This window comes from Schistocerca cancellata, chromosome 2 (assembly GCF_023864275.1).
Source record: "Schistocerca cancellata isolate TAMUIC-IGC-003103 chromosome 2, iqSchCanc2.1, whole genome shotgun sequence".
NCBI classification, from domain to species: domain Eukaryota; kingdom Metazoa; phylum Arthropoda; class Insecta; order Orthoptera; family Acrididae; genus Schistocerca; species Schistocerca cancellata.
This window is the reverse complement of record NC_064627.1, coordinates 211,249,487-211,264,182: the sequence shown is the minus strand read 5'-3', so window position 1 is coordinate 211,264,182 and position 14,696 is coordinate 211,249,487. Positions and strand designations below refer to the sequence as shown.

The 14,696-nt window shown below is 44.9% G+C and overlaps 1 protein-coding gene across 1 annotated transcript in view; it reads left to right on the top strand.

Annotated features, from left to right (window-relative positions):
- Positions 1–2,917: 2,917 nt before the first annotated feature.
- The window catches only part of LOC126152570 (craniofacial development protein 2-like), a 116,103-nt gene continuing 104,324 nt past the window's right edge, over positions 2,918–14,696 (top strand). The window contains exon 1 of the mRNA XM_049916015.1: positions 2,918–2,988. Coding sequence (XP_049771972.1) covers positions 2,918–2,988 — 71 coding nt within the window. The remainder of the gene's footprint in view (positions 2,989–14,696) is intronic.

Here is a 14,696-nt window from a genome sequence, read left to right as displayed (position 1 = left end):
TGTTGATAGTCTCTTCACAGAAGCAGGGATTTCCCCCTCTGCACATGTGATGGCACCATCTCCTTGTTTCTTACGCAGTCGACATTCACAAATTCCCTGCCCATCCTGTGTACCGTTTGATCTTCGCCCATGAGGGATGCCTCCCTCCTATCTCTGGCCCACAGGTGAGATTGCCGATTGGCATGCGTCTCTCTACCCTCTGCCAGAATCTCCATTTGCACTCACTGGACTGCACCCCATGTCTTTCCTCCCACATCCCCCTTGGACGGTGCCTAGACCACGGATTAGGACTGATCTCTTCTAGGATCTTAAGGTCTCTGTCACTCCTGTTGTTTACTGGCGTCTTGTATGTGCCAGCTTTGGAGAGTTTCAGGGTGTCAAAATCTTTTACGCTGATGGTTCTAAGACTACTGATAAGGTGGGATACAGTTCCATGTCTCCTACCAGCTTCGAGCCCCATTTGTTGCTAGGATCATGTAGTATATTTACAGCAGAGGTTCTAGCCATTAACAGGGACCTCCTTTTTGTTTCTCAGGCCTCCCTCCATAGTGTTTCAATTTGTTCCGATTCCATGAGCAGCCTGCAGGCTATCGATCGATGCTACTCTCGTCACCCCTTGGTCTATGACATCCATGACCTTCTCTCTGCCCTTGAGCATGCCGCCTGTTCAGTCGTTTTTCTCTGGGTCCCAAGTCGTGTGGGAATCCCAGGGAATAAACTGGCTGACCGTTTGGCTATAGAAGGAGATACTTATCTCCCATTTTCTTCCACAATTCCAGCTCTGGATATGCGGATCTGTGTCAGATCTCTCTTTGCCCAACAGTGGAATGCCGTCTGGAGCGCTACTGCTCATAGTAATAAACTCCGCACAATCAAGCAGTCTACTGCAGTTTGGGGCACTCCTCTCCGTTCCTCTCGGAAGGAGTCCACTGTTTTATGCCAGTTAAGCATTGGCCACTCGTGGCTCACCCATTGTTTCCTCCTACATAATGACTCATCCCCACAGTGTAGTTATGGTGCCTGACTAATGACATCTCACGTATTGGTGGGATGTCCCTTTCTTTCGACCCTTTGTGATAAGTATAGTATTCCTGCTTCCTTAAATTTAGTATTAGTAGATGATCCACGGATGGTTGACCTGATCCTCAGTTCATGAAAGTGGTTTTCATTTCCAGATACTAGGTTCTCCTTTAGTCTCGGAGCAGGGACGGATTGGTTGTGGTCGGGACTCCTTTTGCAGTCTTCACAGTCTGTGACCCCATGACTGCCTCCCCTTTTTTCCATTTTTTAGGTATGGTCTCACCTTTTATGCTGTTACTGTGTTTAATGTTCATTCCTCTATGACTCGTCTGACTGAATCTGTCCACATTTAGAGACGCTCTTCCTTATGTAACCCACTTTGGAATCGCGGTACTGATAACCTCGCCGTTTGGTTACTCCCTCAATTAACCAACCAACCAACCAGGTCTGATCACATAATAAATACGCCAGTGTAAATTTCTCCATGTACGATCTAAATCTGATCGCCAATACACAGCTACTTATATCTAATTCTGTTTAAGAGTTGAAACAGTTATTCCTGTGTTCACACCAGAAACCTGGTATAAGTAAAGTTCGTTTTGTGTTTCAGGGATGGCACTAGTGCCTCAGCTGTTGCAGGTGCTGCCCCACGCGCTGGACACACGCCTCCTGCAGCTCGCTCAAGTCCAGAGGCGCCTGACACTTCGTTGAATTCTTTGTTCGAACAACCTTGTATAGTGTGTGGTTCGAGCGAACCTCATTCTGTTGTCCCTTTTCATAGGGCTGAGGATGGACAATTGGTGCCCGTGCAAATATCACCCTTGGATCTTACTCCAGCAACAAGCGCTACATCCCAGGTGGCAGGGATAGCGGGTAGACCGTTAATGCCTGCACAGATGCCGGTACCTTCTGGATGGCAAAGTCAGAAACAGGTACCTCACACAGCAGCTTCTCCCTCTGCGTGTGAACAAGCGAAGCTGGTTTCTGATCCTTACATGGGCCTAAATGTGGATGTCCAGCAGCAACCAGAACGAGAGGAGCTGCAGCAGCAGCAGGACTGCCACCACCTAACCAGTCACATTCCTCGACAGCAGCTGATAGCTGGTATGATACTTTACCAACAGCTGCAGCAGAGGGCTGCAATGGTGAGACGACCCCAACTACAGCAACCACGGTTTGGTACCATGGTGAGACATCCACAACCTCAACCACGTCAACAACAGACGCGTGCCGCAGTGAGACAACCACGACGACGTCAACAGCGGGTGGTTGCTGTTGTGAGCCAACCAGGACGGCAGCAACAGCAGATGGCTGCCATGGTGAGCCGACCACGACAGCGACAACGGACAGCTGCTACAGTGACCCGGCCACAATCACAGCAACAGTGGGTGGCTGCTATGGTGAACAGACCACAACCACAACCACAGGGGACAGTTGCAATTGTGAGACAACCACAAATACAACAACGGCAGGTAGCTGCTGTGGCGAGGCAACCACAACCACAGCAACAGCGGGTTACTGTTATGGTAAACCGATCTCAATCACAGCCACAGAGGACAGCTACAATGGTGAGCCGACCACAAATACAACAACGGCAAGTAACTGCTGTGGTGAGATCACCCCAACCACAGCAACAGCGGATGGTTGCTATGGTGAACCGACCACAACCACAGCCACAGGGGACATCTGCAATGGTGAGCCAACCACAACAGCACCAGGTACCTGCGGTGGTGAGCCAGCCCCAACCACAGCAACAGGGGACAGCTGCAATGGTGAGCCAATCACATACGCAACCACAACAGCAGATAACTGCTGTCGTCGTGAGCCAACCACAACCACAGCAACAGCAGATAGCTGCCATGGCGATGCGACCACAACACCAGGAATGATGGCTACCATGGTGGCCCAGCAGCAGCAACAACAACATATGGCTACCCTGGCGTGGCAGCAGCAGCCGCCGCCAAACGAGTACTAGGCATCTGCCATTATGGTATCACAGCTGATGGTAGTTTGTGTGTAGACAACAGCAACAGATTGCGCCAGCAGCAGCACCAGCATCAGTGGAAGTAGCAGCAGCATCAATGTCAGCTGCAACTGACAAGAGTTCTAACGATTCTGTAGAAGCAAGCAGCAGAGGCAGGAAGAGGATGGGACGCCAAACAGTAAGTTATTGTTCGTCCATTTTTGTAGAGGACAGTGATTGGGACTTCGGCCAGTAGGGTTGAAGTAAACAGCAGTACACATTCAGTCCTAAATTTTGAAACTGGTAGCTTAATAGAGAGTTCAAAAATTTTACAGCTGAATGTGTAGTGCCGTTCACTTGACACGGCAAATTAGTATTCCCTGGCAGCAGAGAGCTGCAATGGTGAGACAACCTCAATTGCGTGAACCCAAATTTATTATTCCACCTATTCTTCGCCGTAGGAAAATGACATCTTGTACTATGAAACTACTTTCGTAGCGCCATTAAGAGGGAGTTAAGATCTGTTGAGCGCTGCCAAACGTCAGACTTTTTTAGCCGTCAATCTCCTGATTGGTTTGACGCGGCCCACCGCGAATTCCTCTCCTGTGCCAACATTTTTATCTCAGAGAAGCTCTTGCAACCTACATCCCCTATTTGCTGAACGTATTCCGATCTCTGTCATGATCTAGTTTTTACCCTCTTCAGATCCCTCTAGTACCACGGAAGCCATTCAGCGATGTCATAACAGATGTCCTACTGTCCTGTTCCTTCTTTTTGTCAGTATTTTCCATATATTTCTCTCCCCACCGATTTTCTGCATATGACCTTCTCGTTCCCTAATTTACCTGTCGGCTTAATTTTAAATATTCTTCTGTAGCACCACATCCCAAATGCTCCGATTCTCTCATGTTTCGCTATTCCTATAGTCCATGTTTCGCTATCATACAATGTTGTGTTCCAAACGTACATTCTCATAAATTTCTTCCCGAATTTAAGACTTACGTTTGATACTAATTGGCTTCTCCTGGCCAGGAATGCCCTTTTTCCCACTGCTAGACTGCTTCTTAGGTCCTGGCGATTAGAATGGTCTTATGCCTATTTTCTCATGCGAAACAGGATATTGCATGAAAGAGTGGAAAACAATGCACCACCTGCCTCAGTAAGACAAATACCAGTGAGGTCTTCAGGCAGCTCAGAATAATTTCTGCACTGCCACATTCTCTTTGAGCGCCCCCGCCCCCCCCCCCCCCCCCACATGATCCCCATTCGTTCCATAACCACCAGCCATCGAGGAAGTCCATGACGTCTGAGCGTGTTTGTAAACTTACGTATAGAGGTGAACGTTTAAGTTCCATCTAAAATTGTTCTGATTAAAGATGCACTCTCTATGGAGTGAATAAAGCCCCCAAAGAAGGTACTAGTGTCATTTGAAAAATTCTGCACACTGTAAGATGAGAGTGAAGAAACAATTTATTCTGTAAAATAAGTTTCAGGCATAAAATATAATCTTCATTTTTACTTCTGACAGCTTCCCAACCTTGTGACAACTACTGTATTCCAGTAGGGCACCTATGTGATCACTCGGGTCACCTCACAGGAAGCTTCATCAATTGTATCAAAAACGTTTTCCACGCAGTTGTTCGTTGAATTTGGAAAACAAATCAGTCCAGTGGACTAAATTAGTATCGTGGGTGGGGGGAGTATTTCCCATCCATATTTGTCGAGCATTTCTCTCACTGGTAGGCAAACATCCAGTGTTCCACAATATGGACACCGGTTGGAAGAATATCAGGCCTTCATTCACGAATTTTCGGGTGCAAAATAATTTTCAGAAACAGCTTACAGTACATGCCTGCTACAGCCGTCCTCTGGAGCACTGTTTGTAGCTATGACTCCATTCATGTCAAGCGCAAAGATCATGAACGATTTAGCCTTAACGTTGTTGGTGACGGAATTGTTTCGGGTGTAGAGTCGCAACTTTCCCAGTTCTGGCACCAAATCTCGTATCCAGATTCCATCAAGAGCAACAATCCCTTTCAGAAACTGATGACATTGAAAATATGCGCTTCACTTGTGACTTTTATAGTAAATTATAAGGAGCGACTGAATTAGATATTTTCAGTCTCACCATGCAGCTCAGCAGCGGATGTTCTGTAAACAAAATCATACACTTTTCAGGAACTGTTCTCGTTCTATTTGGTATCGCTGAATTCCTCTGCAATTCTCTTGTGACCTGCTACCTGCCCTTCTCATATTATGCGGAACCAGTCTGGCAGCAACTTACCTGACATTTGACTTTTCAATTACGATTCTGTAAATTTAGGTTACGGATATTGTGGTCTCATACGCAGTTTACTCACGTGTATTTCTTCGAACCTCTCTCAAAATGTTCTATCAATAAACTAGCAGATCACCGCGATAGTGTGTTTCGATCCACTACACTATTCCTCCCACACATCTCTCTGAGCATTGTAAATTTCCTTTGCTTTCTTTCAATGTAGGGATTAGATTTTGATGTAGGAATGCTGGTCTGTACGTGTAATTCTACCTGACTCGGTTCCAGCTTGCATTTTACCGAGCGAGGTGGAGCAATGGTTAGACACTGGACTCGCATTCGGGAGGACGACGGTTCAATACCGCGTCCGGCCATCCTGATTTAGGTTTTCCCTGATTTCCCTAAATCGCTCCAGGCAAATGCCGGGACGATTCCTTTCAAAGGGCACGGCCGACTTCCTTCCCAATCCTTCCCTAATCCGATGAGACCGATGACCTCGCTGTCTGGTCTCCTTCCCCAAACAACTCAACCCCCAACCAGCTTGCATTTTAAATCTGAATTACGCACGACTCAGCCACGTGAACCAGTACACACATTTACGGCCGTCACGCCTGAAGTCTCGATGACAAGTGACAAATTTCAACTAGATCACGCCAACGTAACGGTCGCTCTTGCGCAGTGTGCACAACTTATGAAATGACGTAAACTGACTATCCTCGGGTACAATTCGTCGCAGACGTGCATAGTTGGCACTACGGATATTCTTTGGCGTCTGAAAAGACTTACTATTCGTCATTAATTAACTCTTTCGTAACTAAACCCAAATTTGGATCCGATAAGTGACCTCAGAATTCGACCTCCAGGTTTCACTTTATATGAAGAACAAATCATGAATCCAGCCATGAACTTAACACTTTTTTGTTGTGAGCTGGTGATGTTATAGGAATACGTTATCAGAGTGACAAAAAAGCACCTTCTCTGAAGTTCTCGAGACAAACTTACCTTTTGCGACCTGAAAAAATAATTTGCGTAAGTGGGAAGAAACCTTACTAGTGCGCACAGTGTGAGAGAAAAGGTTACTATCTTGCTTTGTTATGCAAGGCGTTAGTTCAGTGCCTCACGCTTACTCAGTCATCTCGAAATGTTACAGTACGTTTAAATACGTGGATGAATGAAACGAATTTTATATATTAGATTCTTCTTAACCTTCTAATTGCTGGATCCCAAAAACAAAAGTGTTTTACTCAGAACTATAAGATGGTTGCATGATTACATGGGGGTCGTGGCACAGTCAAAGACTTGCTACGTAATTTAGGTTTGAGGAAACTTTATGGTGAATGAAATACCGGATTGCTATAACCGTCTGGCCCCACAATAATTGCAACCGCAAACCTCACTCGACTACTCATTCGAAGCCATGCTAGTGGTCTCTGGTTGCCCCAGAGTCAGAATGCGGCCCCCATAGTGCTCCTCCAGAGCATCAAACACTCTCCTGCTGTGTTACATGAACCACATCTTGTCGAAATAAGGGTCACATTGGATAACGGGAATGAAATCATCTCCCAAAACCTTCACGCACCGTTCGGTAGTCACCTTGCCATTAAGGAATATCGCACCGATTATTCCGTGACTGGTCATTGCACACAACACAGTCACCCGTTGAGGGTGGAGAGACTTCTCGACCGCGAAATGCGGATTCTCAGTTCCGCATTTGCGTCAATTTTGCCTATTGACGAAACCGTCCTAATGAACGTGGGCTTCGCCGCTATCACTAACCATGCATGCGCATGCTAATTCCCATCATTTCCCGCGGCCAATCGTGCAGTTTGATCGTCCTGACGCAAATCGTTGAGAAGTTACGACGATTCAATAACTGTCAGCCTGTAAATTATTGGTTCGTTCGCTGTCCAGGGATACCATTCGAATTTATTCAAGCAGAACACAAGAATCTGCTAGTGACGTTATCCATTGTCTTTTGAACAAGCCACACGTTATCAATGTATTTACGACTCTGTGTGGGGCCACGAGTAATTGTTTATACTTCAGTATTTCTTAAAGTGATTTGATCAACATTTGTATATAAAATTGAGATACAATCAACCGCGCCAGCCAATATATCTGTACCACATAACGAACCCTTCTAATCTCATTAGGCGAAGCACCGAGGACAACCGAAGAGCACCACCTGCTTTCACGATTCATCAGATTTTCCGCCACTCGTATTTCCGCGGATTATGTAACAGCGGAGTCCCAAAAAGGTGTTGCTGTGGGCATAATCATACTTCTATCACACTCCATTGAATGTCCGCTGTGAATACAGTGTTCTGCAACAGTGGACTTGTTTGGCTGCAAAAGGCGTGTGCAGCGTTCCTTCACAGTGCGTGTGGCCTGTCCTATGTAAGCCATCCTACACTGACGAGGTATTAGGTAAATTCCGCCCTTCCGCAATAGCATGTCATCTTTCACTGATCCCAAAGAGTCTGTAGCCTCAGATGGTGGACGGATAATTACGTTCACCTAAAATTTACAGAGGGTTCCTGCTATTTTAGCCGAAATGTTTCCTACAAAAGCAAGGTGTCCTGTTTAACCACTTCCTGACATTTGGTTTTTAAATAACAATGGCTGTTAATCCATTTATTCTGGACACTGCCTTTAACTACGCGAGCCTTCTAGGCAAACGTGCATGATCTGAGACTGTGTGAACTCAGTGTACGAGTGTTTTAATCACGCTCATTGCTTTCGGCTGGTGATGACAAGTTGACCCCTCTGATGGCACTGGAGAGAGTTCACAGACATCACCGTACGAGTTTTCTTCTCTGTTCCGATTCTCTTAGTGCACTGCAAGCGCTTCACCAAATGTATCCGGTAGACCCGCTGATTTCAGCTCATCCATGACTGCTTACAGCGGCTCCAACGCCATGGCAAGGTGATCCTTTGCTGGGTACCTGGCAACTTTGGGATACAGGGTAACGACATTGCTGATAAAGCTGCCAAGGAAGCATATTGGGATGGTGCTGTCCATCAATGTCCCATCCCGTTGCATGCCATTATCTCATTTTCTGACATGTATCGTGCGTCAGTGGGAGACTGAATGGTAGCAGGTGTCGGACAACAAACTGCGGTCGCTCAAACTGACCACAAAAGTTTGGCGGACTCCGTGTCAGCCTCGCCGCTGGAAGGAGGTTTTGCTTACCAGATGCGCATCGGGCATAGCTTTTTCACACACAGCTTTCTCCTCCGGGGGGAGGATCCACCTTTCTGTGAAGTTTGTGGCGTGCCGCTTTCAGTTCCTGCCCATCGTCCTCGCAGATACCTTTACGAATGTTAAACAGAGTGGTGAAATTGTGTGATCTATCGGGCCTCATCCCTAAACTGGTGGGGAAGGGCGGCAGACTTCAGTACATTATAAACTGCTCTGCTAGTGAGCACAGCCTTAGTCTCCACCCATGAGATTTCCTGTTGATTTTTCGTCAGGGCGCTGTTGACCATCATGTCGAGCGCCCCCTCAACCCAAATCATCATCATCATCATCATCATCATCATCTTGACCCCTGCAAAGACAAATCAGTACGAGTGGTCTTAGGATAAACTGAATGCCCAGAGAGCCATCATTCTTTCGTGTAACCAAGACATCAAAGAAATGCAGTCAAACATCTTTCTCTATTTCCAACCGAGCGAGGTGGCGCAGTGGTTAGAAGACACTGGACTCGCATTCGGGAGGACGACGGTTCAATCTCGCGTCCGGCCATCCTGATTTAGGTTTTCCGTGATTTCCCTAAATCATTCCAGGCAAATGCCGGGATGGTTCCTCTGAAAGGGCACGGCCGACTTCCTTCCCTAATCCGATGATACCGATGACCACGCTGTCTGGTCTCCTTCCCCAACCAACCAACCAACCATCTATTTCCATAATGAACCGAATGCTGTTACAAATGGGGTTTGGTAGTGAAGAAACTCCATCAGTTTATCTTCTCCATGACGTCACACTAAGAAAGTATAATCCACATACCTCCAAAATACAGTTGCTTAAGCGCAGCTGAATCAAGCGGTCCCTCCTCGAAACCCTCCATAAAAAGGATGGCAACTAAGGCAGGGAGAGTGCTGCTCATAACGATGCTGTCAGGCTGTTCAAAATATTCTTGGTTGCATTGGATAGGCTGAAGATAGAGCATGCCGAAACAAAGCAGTGATGTTCCCTTGAAATGTTTTTCCAGTTAATGCCAAAGAATCTGCGAGAGGGGACTTTTGTAAAAAGTGATACCACATCAAAGGTAACCAAACGGTCACAGCTGCTTAGACTGAGAGCTCCCAGTCTATTGATAAAGTCAGCTGAGTTACGGATGTGTGTGAGCATTCGCCTGTCAATGATCTCGGTAAGGAACCGAGATGTTTGGCTAAATCATATGTAGGAGTTCCATTGTTGCTCACTATTGGGCATAATACAACACTTCCATTACGAATCTTTGGAAGACCACACAATGTTGGTGGTACACAATCATGTAGCCTTAACATCTTAATGATCCCTTGAAGAAAAGAGAACGAATTCTGTAGTGCGTAACACTATTATTATTAAACAACAATCGGGGGAAATACATTTGGCAGAAAAGCTAATGAACCGGTAGTGGTTACCAGTTGCATAGGTCATGGAACCCCAAGATCTCCACGATTTGTTGTAATCGAAGGTGAGTGCGCCAACGGTCGCAGCGAGCGGTAATGCTCAGTTTGGATGCTGCACTAGCTAGTGCGCTGCTGCCGGCCAGTGTGGTCTGTCTGTCAACTTGATTTTGATGTTTGCGCGGAATACTCGCAGCGCGTAATATATTGGGAATCGGAACGAGTCTTCACCAGACGTAGATGGCTAATCTGAAGAGGGCTGGCAGGTGCCCAGTCGAAATATCGTACGATGAATTAAACGACGACAGGGTGCAAGTCCGAAATTTGTTCGAACAGTTACCATTTTGGCGTGCATCCTGCGAACGTAGCGCGGATCCTCACTGATGGAGCAGACTTGTCTTCGGCGATGAGGCCCGCTACAAACTGAGCCCCGATGATCAGCGAAGATGCGTCTGGAGACGCCCCAGACAGGGTGGGATACCAACATGATAGTCGTCCACCATGCTGTCCAAAAACGAGGAGTGATTGATTGTCTAGAGTGCCATTCCTTTCGTAGCAGGGCGGCTTTGGTTGCCCTCCGCGGCAGTCTTACTGCGCGGCGGAAAGTCGACGCCATTCTACACCCTCTTTCCTGCCCTTCATGACAAGCCGTTCTGCGCTTACATTTCAGCGGGAAAAAAGCCGGCATTATATGCATGGCCGTCCAACTAGCTCGAGAGTTTGACATTCTAACGCGCCAGTTGAACGGAATTTGGCACGATATCCCTCAAAAGAATCCAATAACTCAGTCAATGAAAACCAAGCCGAACAGCTTAGCTGCTGGCATATGGGGCAAGGTGGACCAGCGCATTGTTGACTTTCTCAGTTTGTGAAGTTCGTTCCCTTGAATAAACAATCCAACTTTTCTGAAATTGTAAACATTCGTTTGTCTGTACATGTGCATTACATCTAGCGATTTCCGTCTCATTCGGATAATTCCTTCGTCGTGCGTTTTTTTCTTAGAATGTAATAATCCAATCCTGTCGGCATTCCATCAGGGTATCAGTACTGAAAGTTTTATCAACATAATAATATAATAATAATAATAATAATAATAATAATAATAATAATAATAATAATAATAATAATTTTATTTATTTAAATTGTTTAGATCCATAGAGGATCACACAAAGTTAACTACGATTTGTGGTTTCTAATTACTTATTATAATTATAATAATAATTATTAATATTAGCGTGGTGAAACTATTATGTAAAATTTTTATTATGACAACACACACATGAAAAAGTGTGAAGCTGTATCTCTGACAATATTATCGTTATGTATACTGTTTCTCTAAAACCTGCTAGGCTATCCAGTGAATTTATCGTTATCAATAAAATCTAGTATGTAGCCGTACAACTTGTATTATGAAAAAACTTATTCTGACATGGCAATATTGAAACATTTTCTGGAACATAGTACTATCGGACCCGCCAGAATTCTGATGAAGAGAAAGAAGGAAAACTGATGTTAATTACTCTTCGTCTAAATCATTAAAAATCAGTTCTTTTACCTGACTGCGATTTTTAAAATATTCTCTGACATTTGCTAACAATTATATTATAATGCTCTTGTACGCAACAGACAACTTACCTCGTCACTGCAACTTCATGAATATTGTGAATCCAGGAACTTCCTAAAATAATTCGATAGGAATGCTGCGATCCATGCAAAATGCAATACATGATCACAACTTCTGACACAACTACACCCTATCTTTTTTTAAATAAAATAAGCAGGACAGGTTCAGTCAACAAGCCTTCAACGGTGTAAGTAGTAAAGGAATCAATAAAAACTTTTAATTTACTATAGTCTGAAAATTGGGGACTATCACTCTGACAAACCTTACTCAGATCTTCCTTTTCTTTGGACAGTTTGATTAGCAAAAACTTTAATTATTACGCGATGTCTTTAATCTAAAAGCACATATCTGGTCAGAACAAAGATATGAATATTACTTTCAGTATATGCATACACAAATCTGATAAAATCCTCCAGTGCAAAAGCAAACAACAGCTACACGCACCAAAAAGGCAAATTAAAAAAAATTTCTCGATCAGTACAAGAATCTCCTCTGGCGCCACTAGCACGGTCAGGCCAGGCTGCAACTCTCCTGACGTGCGGCTTCCCCCCACGCCAGGCTGCGTCCGACTGCTCCCAACAAGTGTTCACTGTTTACGTCTCGTGATAATGATGTACCAGACTCAATGTTTATGTATGCACGCAACAGCAGAATCAATAGCCAACTTTCCAAGTAAAGATATGAACACCTTTCAATGCTAATCTTACAATTTGAACTATTCTGGTGTCATAAGTTGAGAGCAGCATATTGATAACCTATTATTTCACTTAATTATGTATGATTTCTGTTACAATTATGCTTGTTATGAAAGACATTATAAAGGAAATGCTTAAGAGAATTATTCAGCTACTGGCGCATTGTCTTGCTTAAAGTTTTTTTTTAAAGCACTTACATCATTCGGATGTCTTCACAATTTCATCCCCACTCACGTAACAGTCCACTGACGTCGTTTGCATAATTCTGCACTTCCTCTCATCAACCAGATGTCTCAGTTAACAGAGTAAAAATAAAAGCATTATACACATTTCGTATTAACGTTGATGCGAAGGATCAAATTTGCGATAAACACACGCAGACAACCCAGGACAGCAACATACAGGCATGATACCGTTGACTGAGGCGTGGTTTCACGCTGCGTGACTTCAGATTCGCCCAAACTGGTTCTTGGTTCAGTAACAGCCCTCCTGTTTCCGTCAGCATACAGGACCTGGATCATTTCATGTAGCAATTCCAAATAACTGAGATTAGTTTCTTAACAACTAAAACAAAAATCTGAAACACACCCATACATTACACGTGAATATAAATAAGTACATAGGATTATTGTCTTGTTTTTTAAGTGTGGCTGTGTGACATTCAGACAGCATTGCTCTTTTACTACCAGGGCATTTCTCGTGACATACTAACAGCATCATTGGGTACTAGTAACCATCTGTCGCTAATGACCCGCTGTGTCCATGACACTGGCTGCTACGCAAAGTAATCACATGATTTGATCTTTGACGGTTCGTTTTTTCCTTCTGCAGCGTTACTTGTCCGATTTGCTCGTAGTTACAAAGATCAATGTAAATAATGTGTAATCTCAATGCATCTTCAGGTATTTATGTCCCTAATAAGGTCAATTCACAATTACGCCACATTTAGTATTCATTTCTCACAGATTTTTCAGATTTTAATTATTTGCCTTTGACTGTTGACCATAACACTATTTTGCTTTTCCTTAGTCATAAAGCTGCGATTCAAAGATACATTGAAAGAACACTGCTATTGCTGTACTGCTGTTAAATTCAAACCAAAACTGAGTTGCAGCCCTTCGCTTCACTTGACAGTATGAGTTTTATTCATTTTATACACTTGTTGTTGTCGTCATCATTGCCATTAGAACTGGTATGTGTACGTAGTATACCTGTGTACCAACATTTAGCCTTATAATACATTCTGGGGTTGATTATATCTCCTATAGTCAGATATTACTCTTGTTTTCCTATCATTGAGCTCAAGTGCATAACGTTACTTCATGTAGTTTGTCTCATGTGGCCTCATACCCATATAATACGTGTAAACCCCCCCTCCCCCCATGGGTCCAAAGGTAATTCTGCCTCTCGTAAGAGGCGACTAAAAGGAGTCTCGCACGTTTCGCCCTTTATGTGATGATCCCTTGTAGGGTTTGACTACCATTTTTCAAAATTTTTCCAAAGAGCGAGCCAGTTGGGGAAGGGTGCCTTACATGGTGCAACGTGTCCATCGTGCATTGAAATCTTTAGCCCACTTTCTCGTCGTCGCATTTCAATCCCACTCATTCTCCATCTCTTGGGCGAGGACACCTACCTGTGTGCGTTTTCCACCTTAAACTGTGCGGTGTCGCTTTCTGCGCCATCGATGACCATGGACTTCTTAGCACCTCATTCCCAGAATGGTAGTCAGTCCATTGTGGTGTGGCTGCCATGTACCCTGTTGATTGTAGCCCCCTGACAACACAGGTATCGCTCTGCTGATGCCTTCGCGGTTAACTTCCCACGTATGACATGGAGTAGATGATCATCTCCCTGGGGCATTGGGAATCCCAGAAACGGCCATCCTGCCAGGTGGCCCTTGTTGAGGCTGTCAGCTGGGTGGCGCCCATGCAGAGGTCCCCTGGTCAGAGTGGGTGGCATCAGGGCGGATGAGGAGCCGTGAGGCGTAGTACGTCTTCTCTTGCTGGTGGTCTTCTGTCAACAGTCTCTAAGTGCTCAAAGACTAACTTCACTGCTGAGAAATATGACCCCAATGCGTTCCTCTCTCTGGCCACACCATGGGAGGAATGCCAGGCTAAGGATGTCAGTGAAGTTTATTCACCCTTGTGCCTCGTATCTACAAGAGTCGATGGGGAATCTTTCATGTCCATGAAGCCTCAGTTTCTTTTGGAGAATTTGGACGACAAGATTGGGGAGGTGGAGGGCTGGTCCAAAAAGCGCTCTGGGTCAGTCTTGATAAAAACAGCATCCTCTGCCCAGTCACTGACATTACACGATGTTTCTGTTACCATCACACCACGTAAGAGCTTAAATATGGTCCAGAGTATTATATGCCACAAGGGCTTTTTTTTAAATTCTGACGACGAGCTGAGCGCCTATTTAGAGAGGCGAGTTGTTCATTTCGTGCGGCGCGTCCATCGGAATCTGTGGCATAATTAGGTTGCCACCGGTGCTTCATCTTGGCCT